Source organism: Harmonia axyridis, chromosome 6, assembly GCF_914767665.1.
Source record: "Harmonia axyridis chromosome 6, icHarAxyr1.1, whole genome shotgun sequence".
Classification (NCBI taxonomy): domain Eukaryota; kingdom Metazoa; phylum Arthropoda; class Insecta; order Coleoptera; family Coccinellidae; genus Harmonia; species Harmonia axyridis.
This window is the reverse complement of record NC_059506.1, coordinates 21,445,294-21,459,708: the sequence shown is the minus strand read 5'-3', so window position 1 is coordinate 21,459,708 and position 14,415 is coordinate 21,445,294. Positions and strand designations below refer to the sequence as shown.

At 34.8% G+C, this 14,415-nt stretch overlaps 1 protein-coding gene across 3 annotated transcripts in view; it reads left to right on the top strand.

The window, feature by feature from the left end:
• LOC123682513 (runt-related transcription factor 1) overlaps positions 1 to 12,376 on the top strand; it is a 101,939-nt gene extending 89,563 nt beyond the window's left edge. For all 3 annotated transcript variants that reach the window (XM_045621157.1, XM_045621156.1, XM_045621158.1), the window contains exons 6-7: positions 9,818 to 10,030; positions 10,139 to 12,376. In XM_045621157.1, coding sequence (XP_045477113.1) covers positions 9,818 to 10,030; positions 10,139 to 10,755 — 830 coding nt within the window. In that variant the 3' untranslated portion in view covers positions 10,756 to 12,376. The remainder of the gene's footprint in view (positions 1 to 9,817; positions 10,031 to 10,138) is intronic.
• Positions 12,377 to 14,415: the final 2,039 nt, after the last annotated feature.

Genomic DNA, 14,415 nt, shown 5'->3' with positions numbered 1-14,415 from the left:
TGCAGCCTTCAAATGACAAATAACACAACAAAACCAAATACAACAAATACAAATAAGACTTCGCAAGAACAAGTTGAATGTCGTAGCTCACAATGACAGTTGTTTTACATCCAAATTATGTATAAACAAATATTAAATAGAGAGTCGAGGATTCTTTTTTGTTATTTGAGAGCTTTTTTCTTGATGTGCACAAGAATTACCCCAAGTAATCGAGGAATGGGCCAAATAAACTTAACCTATTTTTTGATAAATCAAACGAAATTATTGTAAAATTTTGTATTCATACAAAAGTTCGGGCAAAATAATACATACCTCTAATCTCTATTGAGGTACAAGTATAAGTATATAAACGTGATTCATTTCATTTTCTTTCTTACAAACATTCAAATCGAACAAGTGGATTAATTTATCAGCGAAGTGTTTATTTGTATAAAAAAAATGAGAAAAATAATTTTATTCTATACCTAAAAATACTATTTAACATAATACCTTTGCCATCAAAAAAATTCATGATCTCGTTTACTATGTTTTTCGGTGCACTAAAGGGTACTTTATGGTTTTGCACAGGTCCGTACTATTAATTTCACTCCAGACGGGTGAGAAGGACACAAAACAGGCATTGCCTAGGTGATTCTCGCCTGTCCATGGAAATTTTAATGTAATTTAGTTTATTATATTTATAAAATTTTGTACATACTATTGGTTGAATATATTTGATTTGATATTTGCTTGTTTTTTAAGGAGTACCCTTATAATGCTTTCATTCTCCATCATCACAGCCAAATGTAAAGCTGTGGAGCGATAAGTTCCCACCACTTCATTTATTTTTTATAAAGATAATCTCCTCACGATGTATTGAACGATATCTGTATTGTCTCGTTCTCATCCACATAGGCGAAGTTAAATTAACATGAGGAAGACACCTCATTACTAGCTACTAGTTAAAGATTTTCGGTATTAATTTAATTTTTTTTTAATCTGCTCATTTTTTTTTGGCATTCAATGTACTCCGCGAACTCGATCGTATTCAAAATCACAGTGCCAAAATTATAATCAATTTTTCCTCTGATTTTGGCCAGGACTAAATAGTTGATGAAGCCTTCAAGGAGAATCTCAGACCGTTCGATGACGACCTCAAGGAATGTTTTATTTTTTTTATTACATATGTTGAGGTCTGCATCCTTTTCGAACAAGAGTTCGTAAAATGGCAGACCCGAACGAACACTTATCTGCTGCAAGGTGAAGAGCTGAATCGCCTCTTCTGATTATCGCATTGATGTTAGCACCGTATTTGAGGAGCAGTTCGCCACATTTTACTTGATTTTGAATGTGAGTGCTTTCAGCCACTCTGTGCAAAAGTGTCTTGCCTTTAACATCAGTAGTATTTTCATTCAAACCATGGTCCAATAAAAATTGTAAAATATTGAAATGAAATGAAGGGTTAAATTTTTTGGCATCACAAAAAAGTGCGTTGAATAATTTCGTCGCCCCTTTAGGTTTATTTTCAATTCTTCCTCCGTGTTGAAGAAGTAATCTGCACTGTTCCAATTTATTGTGTTTCACTGCATACAATAGTGGAGTACAACCTTTTTTATCTGCGTGTACATCTGCTTGTTTTTCAAGAAGTTTCTTGTAGTACTCTCGTTTTTCATCATCGCAGCCAATTGTAAAGCTGTTATGCGATTATATTCCACCACTTTATTTATTTTTTGTACAGATAATCTCCTCACGATGTATTGAACGATATCTGTATTTTGTTTGCGTACAGCTGCTTCAAGTATTTCCTCGTTCTCATCCAGATAGGCGAAGTTAAAGTCAACATGAGGAAGACATCTCATTACTAGCTACTAGTTAAAGATTTTTGGTATTAATTTCAATTTTCTTTAATCTGCTCAATTCTTTTTGGCATTCAATGTACTCCGTGAACTCTATCGTATTCAAAATCACAGTGCCAAAATTATAATCAATTTTTATTATTTTATAATGATTTTGGCCAGGACTAAATAGTTGATGAAGCCTTCTAGAAGAATCTCAGACCGTTCGATGACGACATCAAAGAATGTTTTATTTTTTTTATTACATCTATTGAGGTCCGCATCCTTTTCGAACATGAGTTTGTAAAATGGCAGACCCGAACATTTATCAGCTGCAATCAGCTGAATCGCCTTTTCTGGTTATCGCATGGATGTTAGCACCGTATTTGAGGAGCAGTTCGCCACATTTTACCGCATTTTGAAGGCGAGTGCTTTTATTCAAACCGTGGTCCAAGAAAAATTGTAAAATATTGATATTAAATTTTTTGGCATCACAAAAAAGTGCGTTGAATAATTTCGTCGCCCCTTTAGGTTTATTTTCAATTCTCCCTCCGTGTTGGAGAAGTAATCTTCACTGTTCCAATTTATTGTGTTTCACTGCATATAAAAGTGGAGTACGACATTTATATCTTCTGCGTGTACATTTGCCTGTTTTTCAAGAAGTATTCTTGTAGTACTCTCATTTTTCATCATCGCAGCCAAATGTAAAGCTGTTATGCGATTATATTCCACCACTTTATGTATTGAACGATATCTGTATTTTGTTTCCGTACAGCTGCTTGAAGTATTCCCTCGCTTTCCTCCAGAAAGGCATAGTTAACGTCAACATGAGTAAGATACCTCATTACTAGCTGTTGATCTGTAATAAAAAAAAAATAGTTCGATATTGCTTTTGTTACGTACTACACACTCTGCGGTTGCCGACTGGTCAATCGCAATGAAGAAAACACATTTAGGGTTATTATTGCCTTTTTGAATGCAAAACATGAAAAAAATTCTATATAAATTCTTATTGGAACGATCTGAATCCGGTATCGTCCTCTTTGATATCCAAATAAAATCTAAGATTTTCAAAACCAAAAGGGTATTTATCTTCAATATCATCGTAGTACGTAGTTACAATAACGTTCCCAATTTCATGATGATATAGGTATATTTTTCAAGGTTAATTTTTTCTTTAGAAACTATTTTGTATCTTCATTCAATGTTTTCAAACAATGATATTCAATTGACTCATAAATCAAATAATAAATAATCTTAGTCTCTGTAACTGCTAAAAAAAAATTTGAAAGATGTAACGTTACATGGATTCTCTCAATTCGAAAAACCCCAAATACAATTAGATAGGAATCTAGGAAAAACGTGAAATGAACAGAATGCTTGAAAGTTGTATCATGATAGATCTCATTGGGAATCGAATTATGGGCCTATAAGTATATTATTATATCCCTTCGAAAGTAGGGATTCACGGCTTTGCTTGATTTTCGAGATACTTGGCTTGAGCTGGCTTGAAATCAAGTCAAGCTCAAGTCAAATATTAATTTTTCCATCTCAAATCAAGTCAAGTATTTATTTATCAAGTACTTAAATCATCAAGCAACTTGATTTTAAGCAGTTTCATTAAGTAGTGTCACATCAATGAAAAATGATGAAAAGAGAAAGAATCTTGCAAAGAACACTTTTATTTATCAAACATTATGTATAAAAGAGCTGAAAACATCAACTTTTCTGAAATAGAAACATTAAATCACTATAAATCATAACAAAATAAAATATAATAACAAAATGAAGCTTCGTGATATTGAAAAACCTCCAGGCTTTGTTTGATTTCATAATTTTCCATCCAGGATCTGAGACACATGAGGCATCTTATAGATTTGTCGCCTAACCTATTGCGAGGTTTTATAACTGTTAGAGCAGCTCTGGAAAATTGTCTTTCAACAGGAGCTGCAGATGCTGGTGTTGATAAAAAATCTTTGGCTATTGGCCAAGTTTGGATAGATATTTCCGAAACTACCAAAATCTACCAATAGATTTCATAGAAATGTGAGAAAATTACCAATAAAGTCACACTGGCGAATGCTTCAGTCTCTCTGCGCTTGAGGAATCCCCTTATTCAGTCTGAGCGCGCACGAGATTGCAAAATATATGCCATGCGACGCGTGCATATCAAGCTCGAGTAATATCAAGTAGCTTGATACCATGTCAAGCCATAAATATCTAAAAAGTCAAGCAGAAGTATGTAATTTTTCACGAGCTTGATTTTCAAGTCAAGAAGTTGGTTCAAATGTCAAGGTAATTGGCTTGATGAATCCCCATAGTCGAAAGAAAAACAAATTATTTTCCTGTATGCCATGTAATCGATAGGATGTTGAAATTTATAGAACAAAAATTTTGGAATATCTTTGAAGAAATTTCTTAACCTCTGTCAGAAGGGAAAATTACAATAAATCACGCCAACTCATTTACAATTCCAACAAAACCCGTAGTAGGAAAAGGGGTAAACCCCTCAACATTTTTTTCTCCGGAGATATCCATTCAGTTTCTGCCGCATTAATGAAGTTAGAGGTAATCCACCAAGATTATTCACTTTCCTTTCACTTCTTACATTCAAACAGACTTTGAACCTCGCTAAATCTTAGTACTTAATTTGGCCTAACCCTTTTTACTGCCCTATCGGGAATTGTCTCTCGGATGAACACAAAAACTCATTCATTATTCTTGCGTTGAAAGCTGGGGGCTGCCAAATGAAGCAGTTTCAATTCAAGACGCTTAATAAGGCAGATAATGTTGAAGATTTGAATGTTTCGCGCACCATGATATTTGCCATCATTTTCGTTAGACGCGAGATATTTTTATAACAATTTTTTATACCGCCTACCTGATGAATAGAATCGATCGCTTAAAATAAAAGTATTCCTACCATTATGGACTAGTCCAATGAATGGAAGATTTTCACATTCCACTGTTCATTTTACCAACGAAAGAATGGATCGACAAATACTTACAAATGGTCTAAGTTACAATTGAATTCAACATTACGAGTTATGACCTATCCAAAAAAAACACAGTAGAGTAGATTTTCAATAGGAAAAGGATCATCAAATCCTTATATTCATGCCACTGTTTAAATTTGGTAGGTGATACTTATCTGATTCGAAATATTACATTATCTAGATTCCAATAGGTACTCAAAAATTTAAACATTGAACGTTATAATACTAGAGTTATAAGTAAAAAATTATTTCGTTTTTTAACACTTTATATGCCCTTTTTTTTTATGAAAAAAGATGTTCTATCTATTGCAAGGGTTATTGCACTAAAATCTGGACCATCCTGTATATCTTCAAGACAAAGTTCTAACCATAATAGTTTTTGATTTAAGAATTTTCGTATATCTCATTTGATAATTGTGTTTGGGAGTGTAATGAATGTAACAAGGATCTTTAAGTGATTTGAAAACAAAATTTCCGTGGTAGATTCGTTTAAAATTATGCCTAATAATCTAAATCTACGAATTGGATGATGAAAAAATGTTGTTTTTAGATTCTGAATCTCAGTTTGGGAGCTCTATGCAGAATTTGATATTTATTCCGTAACCAGAACCATAGAAAATTGAAGAAGGATATGAAAAAAATTATGCAATATTTCCTTGACCACAGAACATAGAATTTCGGCATTACTTTTGAACGCCTGAATAGATCTTCATAAAAATTCGAGAGAATGAGTATAGGCCAATGCCTAATATTTACACCTAAAGACCTGTCGATAGCGCAGGTCCGGACTGCGAAAATTATATTATTAATTCCACAAATTGTAAATTACCCTGTACATCGAATTTTCGAAAAATGAAATTATCCACAGAATCAGCAATGAACACTCTTTCAAACAAGCTTATTTGAAATAATGGGGCACACTTCGTATTAATATTTTATGAGCTATTGAATATCTGAAATTTTCGATTCATAGTAAACGCAGACCTGTGCTTCTCCGAATAATGCGTTAATTCATATTAAATGAATTTAATTTCTGAGTAAAATGACTTAAGGCAACATTTCAAACCTGTGGGATAGCCTTGTATCCGTGTATAATTTTAAGAAAAAAGTCCTATGAACATAGGCCCCGCAAAGGCTTTATTTTCAAGGAACAAGGAACATGATGTTGAAGTTTGATTTTTTTCATAGCACCTGCTAATATTTCAATTTGAAGATTTTATCATGTTTTATGCTCATTTTTAATGAAAATCTACAGGATGACATTTTATCTGGAACAGTAGGTACCTGCTTCTTTCCGCCTGAACTTTTGTTTGGTAGTTTATAAAAATGTAAAAAAAAATTTTTCCAGTTCAACACTTTTCGGTTTCTTGAAATTTTGTCGCAACTGCGACCGATTTGGAGAAAAATTTGTTTAATAATCCCCAGGAAGATCCAATTTATGATAAAGATCCAATTAGTTAGTTGTGATCAATGAATTAATTGTTACCTCAAGTTTACTCAATCTGATGAAGATTCGATAAAAACTGCTTTAATCATCAATTAAAGAAAGTAGGATTACCAGAAACACCCTGTATCTCGAAAACAAAGCATTTGCGTTTTTTTCTTGAAATTATCCAGGGAATCTCCCATTTAGGAACACTCAACTCAAGAGATGTGGTTTATCAATGACATACCTGCATACATTTTTGTGGTCTTCAAAGGTTCAGTTGGCGACTTCTCGTTAGTGCTTATTTATATTTATAAAATTATTTCATTTCAAATTAATCACTGAATAAGACACTATAGTACGATAAAAATTAATCGAAACCTCTCATCTCTAGAAAATATTTTGGTTCGAGATTTCCCATCTCCTGAAAACACTCCAAAAGCGGTATTGAACAAATCAAGAGCAACGTGAAATCTGAACCTCCCTCATCTACAGCCTCGTCCCGATATTTTTTCAATATATCATCCGGAGATTGGAGATTGGACGATTTCATCAGCGAAATTAGTTCCCATCCCAACATCCACTTCATCGGCAAATTTGTTGCCAATTCCAGTCGAACAACGAAACGTTTAAAACCGAAGTAAAAAGCAATTAATTTGTTTTTGTGGCGTGCAACGGATTTAATAACATGTGGACGAAACATAGGTCCGATAGATTCGGTAAAAAACGGACGAACGGTCGGCAGATTTGACAGCGAGAGCTAGTGCGTGGGCGGTCGGGTCGATAGTATCATCAACTGCATTACCGACATGCAGTGGCGGATTAAGAAAATAGGCTAAATAACCGAATTTCAAATCCAATCCTGTAATTAAGGAAAACTTCTACTCTACAAACAAATCAAACTTATTTCATAAAAAAATTCAAGAAACTTATAGCTTTTTTTGATATCCACTTTGAATTTAACGCAAAAAGCTGATTGTGTCATGACTCATGGCATCCGCCTATGCGCGCCCGCAGACCAGGACAGGTTAGACCACGGGTAACAACTGCCATTCAAGAACGTTACTTGGGAGTTTGTTCGTTGAGACAACGGTTTGCAACCGCTCTCCTCCTTCAAAATCAGCTTGAGCAAAATCATGGGGTGCAAATTAGCACTCAGACAATAAGAAATCGCCTCAGAGAATATGATTTAAGGCCTCGTTCTCGTGTCGCGGCAAGAGGCCCAGCTCGTACCCCAGCCCATCGAAGGGGGCGTTTGGATTTTGCGAGAGAGCATATCCATTGGGAAGAGACTGATTGGGAAAGAGTTCTCTTCACAGATGAGTCTAGATTCTGCCTCTACCATTATGATCGACGTTCCCTTGTATACAAACGTCCACATGAAAGATATGATCAGTGCACTCTTTCCCAATCAGCCTCTTCCCAATGGATAAGCTCTCTCGCAAAATTCAAGCGCGCTCTTCGATGGGCTGGGGTGAGAGCTGGGCCTCTTGCCGCGACACGAGGCCTTAAATCATATGCTCTGAGGCGATTTCTTATTGTCTGAGTGCTAATTTGCACTCCATGAGTTTGCTCAAGCTGATTTTGAAGGAGGCGAGCGGTGTCAAACCGTTGTCTCAACGAAGAAACTCTTAAGTAACGTTCTTGAATGGCAGTTGTTACCCTTGGTCCACCCTGTGCTGGTCTTCGGACATTCATACCTGTCTCCCTGAATCGCTGCAACATTCTGGACACACTTGTATGGGAAACTCCAAAACTTTCTGCAATTCTTGTGTATGTCCACCCTTCTTCTCACAAAACTACCGCTTGGGCACATTCCTCTTGGGTCAAATTGCGTGTTTCGCATTTCATAGCGATCGAGTGTAGAAAATCAAACGAAAAAAAAACTATTGAATTGATCGAGAACAACTGATTTCAGAATGGAGCCTTTACATTCAAAATCTGATAATCTCATCTTTTTTTATTCCTGCTGGGAAAAACATATATGTATTGAAGAAAAACGTTGAAAGTGGATAACATATACATGCATAATTCTGATTAAAATAATTATCATTGAGAACACCTTCAGTTGTAGAATAAATTTGAGATTTCCATAATGTGCGTTAATTCTTTTGCGCAGTGTATATTTGGACATCCTTATTATTATTAATTATTGACCGTTGAGTTCTTGATCGTCCACAGTATGAGCCCAATAAAAAAATCAATTTTCATCTTCAGTGAACTACATAGTTTTTTGGAGCCCCCTCTTCTTTGGGTCCCATTTTCGCACTTCCCGCGCCTATGCGGTGATCCGCCACTGACAACATGAACAAAGTACACTAGACGCCGATAGTGGAGCAGCACTTCAGTTAACATGCCTATTTATTACTTCTGGCCGACTGGAATTTACGATTTGGCCATTGCAAAGTAATTACAGGCGAACCTCTGTACGTGCGTTCATCCCTTATGTTCTTTATGGCATGATATGAATGTCGTGATCCACGCTAAATACCTTTCATTTCTATCCGGTTTGATAAGTATGAATTTTCACTGTTGTGTCTGATGAATGTTGTTTCTGGTTATTGAGTGAAAGGGGCTAGGATATTTCTGGTTCGACTGATCGCTTATTGGAAACCACTGGGATCAATATACACATGTATAATAACTAGGGAAAATGAATATCATGGGACTATTTACAAACTTCAGAGATGAAATGATATAAAGATAAGAGATAAGATACTCAATAATACATCTCAGATCTTCTTTTTGTCCGGAATTTACATTCCCTATGCCTCTACTTTAATTTCTCCTATTTTCTACAGTTGTCTGATCTGAAGACTTTCCTCTCTACTTCATGTCACTTTTTTCTTCTATTTAGTTCTTTGAAAGAGGTATTTCCTCTTATCTGTCATTCTTATTTTGATTTGTTATATCTTTCTTGAAAACTTATTCTAATGCTCGTTCAGCGTCTTCTTTCTTTGTTTGTTAACTATTTCCTCAATGCAGGGCCGTCGCTAGCCAAACTGCCGCCCTAGTCAGAGACCCATTTTGCTGCCCTAACAGAAGCTAACTATGTAGAATTTGACGTTGCAAGAATTGTAATGAATTATTCGTAATTAAAAATTGTATTAGTTTATGCAATCCTCACGAATCCCAACGAAAAATTAGTTATAATTCATGAAATGTAATATTTAGTTACATAAACATCGAATTCTAGTTTCTTTCTTTGTTTTCCGTAACAGAATACTCCACATATAAAAAAAAGATTTATTCTCACTGGAAAGATATGCCATCTTTTTAGCGAGAATAAATATTTTCTTTCTTAAAAATCTTTCGCCAAAACAATCAAGCATTTTATTTTCGTCTTCTTTCCCTTTTGTAGATATTCAAATGAAATTTTGAATCTAGAGGGTCACATTCTGAAACATCTTCTCATCAATGGTTCTACACCTATATTTTTCTATACATTTTTCTATATATTTCTTTTTTCTTTCGCATTGTTTTTTTATTTTTTATGTTCGTGGAATAAAAGAATGAACGCATTTTCATATAATATTTTTGTTGCTCATCCGAATCTATCGTAAGTATTATTATTGTTTCAGATATGACCCAGTTTGGCCTCACTTCCACCAACTCCCATTGGGGCTATGGGGCCGCAGGTGCATATTCTCCATATTTCACTCCGAGCACGCTTGGATCCTGTGCAGCCCCAACAGCATCACAGTTCAACACTCCAGCCCTAGGTTTTTCTGGAACTACCCCTGAACAATCCTCAACCCAAGATGCCTTTGGAAGTAGTTCTTCTGCTACAACATGTGAGTATTAATTTTGCTTAATTCCTGGTGCACAAGACAAAGTCAGCTTAATGACGCATCAATAAAACATGTTGAGAGGAAGGGACTGAACACTCATTTTTTTTACAGTACTTCCAGACTCCACAGCATCGGATCTGGATCAACATCTGGGCTTAGTCAGCCAAAATCACAACCACGTTCAAAGCCACGCATCCTCGCTATTGGTTCCTAGGTATTCAACAACCCACTCGGACTTCACAATATCCGGTCCTAGATCAATATCGGATAACTCAAGCGCCGCTGAAAGCCCGGTCCAAGATGACCTTCTGCCGTCCCACTCCACCCTCGGCTCCAACCACCTCAACAGCGCTAACGTGCAGCTGCATCAAAACATGACTTCAAGCAGCGCTTATCCCAGCTCAAACTGTAACAATTCCATATATCCAGTCCTGCCAGCCAGTCTTTTGTACTCCCAACTATATTCTGCAGCCAACCAGAGCCATAACTTCCACTCCTTCCACTCTCACACCAGCCAGAGCCACCACAACGATATCCAGAGCGTTATGGATCAACTGTCGACTAATCAGAGACAGATGAATGGCAGTACAGATCTCTTACTTGCCAACAATGTGACTTGTGCTGCTGCGGCTGCTCGTCAAGAGGAAACTCATCCAAGGGGTCTTAGCTCGGGTACACCAAGAGGCCCTGCGCAAAATGGTGAATCGGTAGTGTGGAGACCTTATTGAGTGAGAGCCGTTAAGTTGTTATTGAAAAGATATGTGATTATTTGTGCAATATTAGGTAGTCTTTTTCAATTATTTATAGACTTCCGATATAACCAACGATGATAGTTTTTGAGATATCGATATTTTGTATTGATTTGAAGTTTAATTATGTTATGTTATATCGTTTGTGTTTGTATAAAGCACCTAATGGAATTTTTCAGGTTGTTAAACTAAAATTAAGAATATTCTTTTCCTGCCTATGAGAACAACGTCCATGTAATGGTCAATATCAGTAAAGTGAGTGCAAACGTTTTTTTTATATTTCGTATTTGCTGGGTTCATCTAATTAACTGTTCGGAAATTAACTTTAGTTTGAATGAACCAAAAAAAAAAACGGAATAACGAAAAAGATCTTTGCAGTCAACGATTATCATGATTGATTTAATGAATACCAAAAAACGAATTTTAAAGGAAAAAAAATCAAATGAAAAATTGAGAAGCTAATTGAAAAATGATATCACATATAACTCTAACTTTTGATTTGTATATATGTAAAGGGTGATTCATTAGCAATGGGCATCAATATCTATATCGAAAACAAACTTTATATTTGAATCATATCAAACAGGAAATTGAAAGCAATGAATAAAAAAATAATAATTTTAAGTTCAAAGTGATTATTCTGTTAAACTTGAGACAATTATTAAAAAACCTTGAGGCTTTCGCTCTTATGGGAAGTAATGTGAATTTCTAGATAATTTCCGAATGTTATCTTCTCGAATAGATGGATATAATTCGAATCTTCACCTTTATCACCAATGTTCAATTGATCTAGATTTATAAAATAATTTCATACTGATCAATCTTATTTAGAGAGAGCATAGTTAACATTTGGCTTATTGTAACTTCAGTTTGAGGTTCTCATTGAAATAAATCACCCTGTATCTTGTTATTTCTCTTGGAAATGAAAACAAATATCATTAATTAGTTCCAAAATTTCACTTCCTTCTGGTTGTACATATGTAAATAATATAATTCATTAAAAATAACGATCAAAAACTATAAGTAGTTAGTATTCATCCTGATCACTTCGTCAAAAATTTTATACAGATCACCATTGTTTTTTCAATTGAGAAATTTGGTTTATTATAGACAAATCAAATCAAAGGGAATAAAGCGAAACATAATTCCCGCAATTTAAATTTGTGAAAATAAAGTTTTGATTCATTTCATTCCATAGAGAATTTCCATCAAGTAAGGATATATGCGATGATTTATGGATCACAGAATTTAATTGTAGTTCCTTATGAATGTGTGAGAATCAAAGACTTTATTAAGTAATTATTCATTTTCTTTATTAATGTCCTCAAGAAGTATAAGACTTCTATTGTTGAGCTAAAACCAAACGAGTGGTATTTGACCAATGTTTTTGGGCGATATTCACCTTATGCTTTGATCTGTGCAGTATTGACCGAATCAATTTTTTGGAATTCACTCTCTAGTGGCAGGATTAAAATGAATATTTCGAATTTTTCAAGTGATCCGAACTGTAAAACTAGCTTTAACTCGAGCAGGCATTCAATGTAAAAAGTTGATTTGTTATGTAAATTAACAACGATATGAAGTATACAATGTAAGAATTTCCGAGCGTTTCAATTTTCCAACTTTTCCCCCCAACAAATTGTTCGCTGGAATACTTCGAATGGTTCTGTTTAAAATGTGGAGAATTCTAGAAGTGGCGAGGATGGAAAAAGGAGAGCGTAACATTTCAGCAAATAATGTTCTCGAACTTTTAGACTACTGGACGATTGTGGTCTCCGACTCTAAGAGACAGAGGCAATCAAAGGGAAGGGTAGACGTAAAAGATGCTTCCAAGGTGAGTTACTGATTTTGATGTTACCTACATCAAATAAAATGTGAGAGAAGGGTAGAAGTAGAAGCAAGCATAGCTTAGGAATTTTCGGAATAGAAGGATTGAAATGGACACGAGGATTACGGTCGAATCGATAAGCAGCTGAATGTTTAGTGTTTTTAATGAGGAGTCGCCTAAAAGAATAATAATTTTTAGGCAAATTCATCATTAATAATCAAGATGCGCTTCTTATTATAAATGTGGGGTTTCATTGTTGTCTAGGAGTAATATCTATGCCGCCGGGGATAGCTTAAAAATAGTTTATTCACACTATGTATCGGTTGTCCCAAATTCGTTGTCTACTGGTAAAATCCCAAACCCACGAATTCAACAACTGCTGTCAAGCTATAAGAGAAAATTGGAAAATGGCGTGAAATTAAAAGATGTCATATCTTCCTTAATTCCATAGTATTTTTTTTCAGTAACGATTCAGGCTTTTTCTTAACTAGGTAATTCGGTCTTGATTTTCTCAGGAACGGTAAACGCTATCGAGATGATTCAAAACAATATTGGAAGGTCTTTATCCCTTGTATGTTCGTTAGGTAATAATTTCACTTTGACTTGCAAATTAATTGTTTTATTGACGTAGAAAGTACGATTTTCAATAACAATTTTGAATAATTTATTGTCGCTTCAGTTGACCTAAATTCGAAAATCTAATACAACATGGCCATAGCCTATTTCTTCTTATTTCCAATGATACCAATTAGAAATATATTACATCATAGTTTCGCAAAATTCTATGTGACGTTGTTAATGTGTTTCAAGTGCCAGAATTGTGAACTAAAAATCGTTGCTCCTCCCTGGGGAGTGGCTTGTAGCTATCAGGACCGTATTTTAGGAAACATATCCTTGAAAACCTAAATTATTTGTCACGAACAAAAAAAATATTTTTTCGCTTATACCTGCATGTTCCTATTGCAGCATTGATTATCTTTAGAGCTATACTACCGATTTTCATGTAACTTTCTCGAATGAAAAAATGGATTCCTCATGGAAAGTTTTGAATTGGATCCAATAGTCAATTAATTACTTCGGACCGAAGGTTTTGTAAGTTTGGGAAAAAGTAAATGTCTGTTATTATGAAGGAAAGCGATTCGGATGTAATGATGGCTGGAAAATTACCTTGTTTTTACCATATTTCATATAATACAAAATTTGGGAAGATCAGAAGCTCTCTTAGATTCGGTATTGTGCTTGAGGATAATACTTTGGAAGTTAACAAGAAGTGATTTCGTGTAAATTTATTTGAGTAATTCCACGATTTTATTGCCACATCAGATAAACATCAGTTGTGAATAAAGGTTATTCGGTACTCTTTTGTGTACCGTATTATTTCATTGCTGGACAATTTGACAGTTTCTAGGTAGGTTCAGCATTGCATGAAAGAAGGCAATTTCGGAGTGAAGATTTAAAATGGTCTATTTTTGTACCGATACGTATATTTCTACTTACTCAATGAATTTATGCAGAAATGAAGATTATTAACTATACCTGACATTAAAATAACGCATTTTCAAACTGAAATTTCGAGAATGGTATTTTCAATTTAGGGTTGAGGTATTACTAGAAGTTTTCATATCTATTTGGCCTGTGCAGTTCTTCTTATAATTTTGTTTATGTGTATTGAATCGAACCTTTTTTGCTGGGAAATATCTTTGGATGAATTCCGAATTTTTTATATTCTGCAATTCATTGATTTTCTGAAAGATCTTTCTAATCACTCCGTTTTTTTTTTGAATGAAATTTATCTAATATGCGTTTGGTGA